At 45.8% G+C, this 5,595-nt stretch overlaps 1 protein-coding gene across 1 annotated transcript; it reads right to left on the bottom strand.

Moving 5' to 3' along the window:
• Window positions 1-428: 428 nt before the first annotated feature.
• LOC144685961 (ankyrin repeat domain-containing protein SOWAHA-like) lies at window positions 429-2,528 on the bottom strand. The gene has a single exon (XM_078551025.1). The coding sequence runs from the start codon at window positions 2,472-2,474 to the stop codon at window positions 627-629; it is 1,848 nt and encodes a 615-aa protein (XP_078407151.1). The 5' UTR covers window positions 2,475-2,528; the 3' UTR covers window positions 429-626.
• Window positions 2,529-5,595: the final 3,067 nt, after the last annotated feature.

The raw sequence follows: 5,595 nt of genomic DNA, 5'->3' as shown, positions 1-5,595 counted from the left end.
GATTTTGGGGCAAGGTACCCAGGTCAGTATTCAGCTAAACATTCAAGTTTTAACAAAATAAAAATGCCCACAAGGCATGACAGGCCAGCAGCAAGATCACTCCGGAATTGAATAAAGTCCTGACCAAATTTATGGCCTTCAGAGAGCCCACAACAGAACACATGCAGGCGTTCTACTGGGACAAATAAGCAGTCAGGAGGAATGCCACACATGCCGCCCCTTGCTCCCTCCCCCTAGCCCTACCCCCAAGCTATGGCCAAGCTGGCAGTGGGCTAAGGAAACTGCAGGCCCCTGCCATGGTTGCAATCGGTGGGGACTACAATGTAACCTCTCTGCGATAACACCAGAATTCTCCATGTCCCACACATACATGTAAAAATGTTAGAGCAGAAGTGCTGTAACAGATAATCAATAGACCATAAAAAAGCTTCTAGAAATGAAACAAGTTTATTATTATTTACTTATTTACTATGCATAAAAAGCAGCACAATAATAATTTTTAAACTTGGTTAGTGCATAAGATTACATTTTGACCCACAAATCACCCAAAGATCACCTATTAACACAGCACCAGAAGCAGCTCCCCATTGATCCATTGCATTCATTTTAAAAATGACTAAAAAAAGTCAGAAGAACATTTCAGTCACAGGTCGACGCTTCGGAACAATTTCTTCTTGCTCTTCTTCTTCATTAAGTGAAGCAAAGTTCACACGCATTTTAGCTCTTTTCTTGTGCCCAGCTGGAGCAGTAAAGAACTTGCTTAGATTACTTGTTTTTTTCAATGACTTGGAAAACTCCTGAAAGCTCATATCATCAGCTAATGCACCCAGAAGAGTGTTGGTGCTGCTCAGGATGGAAGATGCCACCTTTGACCCCCTTTTATGAGGAATAGATTCACTGATGAGAGGCTCTGGGTCCCCTAACAACTGCCTCACTTTGACAGAATTATCCTTATTTAAGTAATGGTATGGCCTCTTGCCACTGTAATCCCTTAGAGTTGTTCTTGCTCCATAGTTTTGTACCAGCTCAACAATGATATTCTCTCTGCCATGTATAGCAGCTATGTGTAGGGGTGTGTAACCACCATATGCTTTGGAGTTGACATCCATTTTAATGCCATGTCCCTCAGCTGTATCAATGATCCAACACATAATTTCACTGTTGCCAGATTTTGCTGCCCAGTGGATAACTGTGAAGCCAGATATGAAGTCCTTCTTCTCCGCCAAATAATTGTCTTTCAGCAGCAGCCCCGACACTTGGGTCCAGTGTCCCAAGGCCGTTTTCACAATCCACTCGTGCTCAATAGGATCCAGGGGGACTTGATCAGAGAAACGGGCATCTTCAGGCAAGCTCAAAAACCTAGAAGCTCTCTTTAAATGAGGTGAACAGTGGCCCATCTCTGTTGGCTGGCTCCTTTCCATTTTAGATGTCTTGGAGGCATCTTGGTCACCTGAAACTAGTGGGCACCCATTCTTGAATGGAGCAACATCTTCCAAACCCTTCTCCTTATCTTGATGGCGGTTGTGGCAATTACCATACGTGTTGGAGTCTGGAGGCAGGCGAAGGGGGTACATATATGGTTTGGGCTTTTGGGTTGGCATAGCCTTTGGAACTCCTGGAGTGCCAATATCACTGGACTTGGCTTCATAGTTTCCAATCTTTTGTTCGAAGCTTGAAGTGCTGTCGTCGGTGGGGGAAGGGGGGAGAGAAACCAATTGGTCAGGCTCAGGAGCAATGTCAGTGGTAGGCACAGCATTACCCCCACCTGGGACTTGTGCAGATGGGGCAGGGCATGCAGAGGTTGGAGCACCCTCCCCCGATAAACCCTCGTCAGCAGGAGCCTGTTGTTCTTGGGGGAGATTCTCCAATTTCAAACGTTGGTTCTCCACGACCTGTTCAAGGCTGTCGCCCTTGGCACGGTGCAGGCTGTGGGATTGAGTCGAGTTCTCCCACTCCCGCGCCTCTGAGCGCTGGTGTTTCGCAGCAGCGGGGGCGGCCTCGGTCTCGGCGTCTCTCCGGTTACCCAGAGGAGCGGGCAGGCCCCCCAGGGCTCTGACCTGACCGGCTGTCAGAGCGGAAGGGGCCGAATTCCGTCGAGCCCCCGGCTCAGGGAAGCCCCCCGTGGCCTCGCCAGCTTCCACCAAGTTCCCCAAACTCCCCACCTTCCCCAATGTGGCCTTGGCCACATTCCCTTCCTCTTCCCCTCGCCCTGCGGCCGGCGGGGGAGTCGGCTGAGCGGCTATCAGGTGCTGCAATTTTTTCTTCAAGACCACAAACTTGACTCCTTCCTCTTCGCGCACCACGGCCACGTTATTAATAAACCTTTTGAAGAGCTCCCGGGCTTCTCGCTTTCTCTGCGCATCGTTCTGTACCAACTCATTCCTGAAGTTGTGCAGCAGCTCCGAGTTCCTGACTTTACCTCCAGCTTCCACTAGAAACTGAATCACCGCCTCTTGGCTCAGAATTGGTTCCATTCGCCCTTCACCTGTACTGAAGGAAGAGGGTGGAGGGGGGGAAAGACTCCAGTGTCCCCCCGCTTCTCTATGTTTGCACTGCCCCTGCTAACCAAAGCTGTCACAAGACTGATTCGACCGGCGCTGACTTCTCCCTCCCAGTCCCTCTCTGTCTATCCTGCAGTACCTGTTATTTCCGGAATACGACCTCGTTTGCTAGAGGTTATCACAAATTACGTGTGAGTGAGAACCAAAGGGAGGAGACTGTTTGGGAATAGGGCTCTGGGATTTGTAGTCCTGACAGGTTTAATTAAACAGGATAGGTGTGTTTTAAAACTGAGATTCAAATTCGCTGTTTTCAGCTTCTGGGGCCACTTTTACTAATAATTATCAGGAAAAAACTGAACAGGTTGAGGCAAAAAACAAAAACTGGGTGCACATGACCCCCCCCACCCCATGGTTTACCCATCAGGGAAAATACTAGGTGGAATTTTTAAATTTAATTTATTTCCATCCATTGTTTTATCTTCACCTTTTAGCCCATTTCGATCCCTTCCCCCCCCCCCCCCACCCCATCCCAACTAGGGCCATCTGTCACTTGCTTGTCCTGCTTTCTACCCTTAATGTCACCATTAGCACATCCTTTAGCTAATATCACCACCATCAACACCCCTTTGTCCTTTTGTCTATGATATCTTTGGCAATCTCTCCTTTGCCTCCACCTATCATTGGCCCTCTATCCAGCTCCACCTGTTCCACCCCCCCCCCCACCCCACCCCCCCTTAAACAGCTTATATTTCACCTCATTTCTATTTCTCTTCAGTTCTGATGAAGAGTCATACAGACTCGAAACGTTAACTCTGTCTTCCTCTCCACAGATGCTGTCAGACCTGCTGAGTTTTTCCAGCTATTTTTGTTTTTGTTTCAAAATTCTAGGTGGTATCAGTTCACCACAAGATGACCTCCTGGAATTGCAAAAATGGCAGGACCATTGGGAGATGGCATTCAATGCCAAAAAAAATGCTATGTCATGTGCATCTCCAGTAAAAAGAATCCACAAACAGATAGCTTTAGGTTCTGCAGTCAAATTCTTCACAAGGTAGATACACAACCAGACCTGGCAGTTCATCTTAAAAACTATCTTCAATAGGGATTCCACATTCGGCAGATAACATCTAAAGCAAACAGGGTCCTTGGATTTCTGAGGAGGAATCTTTGGTGTTGCAACAAAAATATCAGAGTTATAGCTTATCAAACATTTGTTCATCCAGTCCTAGAGTATGCAGACTCTGAGTAGGGTCCCTTTTATAGCAAGAGATATAAATAAGATTGAAGCAATCCAAAGATCTGCTGCATGATTCTGCATGAATTAGTATGGAAAATATATCAGTGTCACATCCTTGATCAAAGATTTGGAATGGGGATCACTACAGCAAAGTAGGGAGGAAAATTACTGACCATGTTCTATAAAATATGGAATGGGCTGGTGGGAATTGACAGAAACAAGGACCTGGTGTCCTCTGGATTAACCTTCATCTGCTCTCCTGTGGTTATTGGAGTATATCTTTAGCCCACTCCTAAGCTCTACCTGACGTTTCCCTATAATTTTGTAAAGTTTGTCTGCTGGTATTCAATATGGAGAAGAAAAATAATTTGCATTTATACAGCAGCTTTAAATGTCCCAAGCCTCTTCACCGAGATGCAATAGCACAAAAATGAACACGAGATGAAAAAAAGAGATGTGAGGAGGGGTGGTAAAAAGTTTGGTAAAAAGAGGAAAGAGAGTTGGCGAGGCAACGGTCAGAGAAATGAGAGTTTGTGGAAGGGATTGAGAGACTGCAAGAGATTACAGTGATAGGAGGGCCAAAGCTATGAAAGGAAACTGGGAACTTATGTAGGTTAGCAAGAATAGGAGTGATACATGAGTAGGATGATGTAAGACAAGAAACAGGCATCAGACAAAACATGAGGTGGCCATCCACACAAACTACAAAGACCATTTTTTCCAAGACAGTGTATCAACAATCTTTCTTCCCAAGGACAAACCCACAATGAAACAAGCTGCCAAAGGAAATAATCATAGATATATCACTTGAAATCTTCAAGACCCATTTTTACCTTATTTCCATTTAAAGGTTTCATTATCAGGAATACCATCTCAGCAGGTCATGCCTGGTTTAGCTAGTGCCACCCATATAAATGTTGGTGGAATACAGATATTTTCCTATGATACCAGCATGACTAAAGCAGAAGCGGAAGCTTTTTTCTCTAGGACAGGGAAGATTGAGTGGTGACCTACAAGAGGTCTTTTAAAATGATGAAGGGTTTTGATAGAGTAGACTGGAGAAGATGTGTCAAGTTGTAAAGGAGTTCAGCGCCAGGGGTTATAAATATAAGATAATCATTAATAAATCCAATAAAGAATTGAGGTGAAACTTATACAAAGAATGGTTAGAATGTGTAACTTGCTACCCCGTTAGAGTCATTGAAGCCAATAGCAAAGATGCATTTATTAGGAAGCTGGATAAGTATATGAGGGAGAAAGGAATGGAAGGATATGCTGATGCAGCTTGGTAATGTAGGATGGGAGGAGGCTTGTGTGGAGAATAAATACCAGCAGAGACTAGTTGGGCTGAATGGCGTGTTTCTGTACTGTAATTTTTGTATAATTCAGTAAAACATTGTTAAATAGTCTCCCAACCTCGGACAGCCCGCTTCTACCTCCTTACCAAAATCCACAAACAGGTCTGTCCCGGCAGACCGATCGTGTCAGCTTGTTCCTGCCCCACGGAACTCATTTCTTGATATCTTGACTCCATTCTCTCTCCCCTTGTCCAGTCTTTTCCCACCTACATCCGCGATTCCTCTGACACCCTACATCATATCAACAATTTCCAGTTCCCTGGCCCCAATGGCCTCCTCTTCACCATGGACGTCCAATCCCTCTACACCTCCATCCCCCACCGGGATGGTCTGAGGGCTCTCCGCTTCTTCCTCGAACAGAGGCCCGAACAATCCCCATCCACCACTACTCTCCTCCGTCTGGCTGAACTTGTTCTCTCACTGAACAATTTCTCCTTAAACTCCTCTCACTTCCTCCAAATAAAAGGTGTGGCTATGGTTATCCGCATGGGTCCCAGTT

The sequence above is a fragment of the Cetorhinus maximus genome, chromosome 10 (genome assembly GCF_964194155.1).
Source record: "Cetorhinus maximus chromosome 10, sCetMax3.hap1.1, whole genome shotgun sequence".
Classification (NCBI taxonomy): Eukaryota; Metazoa; Chordata; class Chondrichthyes; order Lamniformes; family Cetorhinidae; genus Cetorhinus; species Cetorhinus maximus.
Note: the sequence above shows the minus strand (reverse complement) of the source record. Positions and strands in the feature narration are given on the sequence as shown.

Coding starts and splice junctions, on each gene's coding strand:
- LOC144685961 (XM_078551025.1), bottom strand. CDS start 2,474: ATGGAACCAATTCTGAGCCAAGAGGCGGTGATTCAGTTTCTAGTGGAA.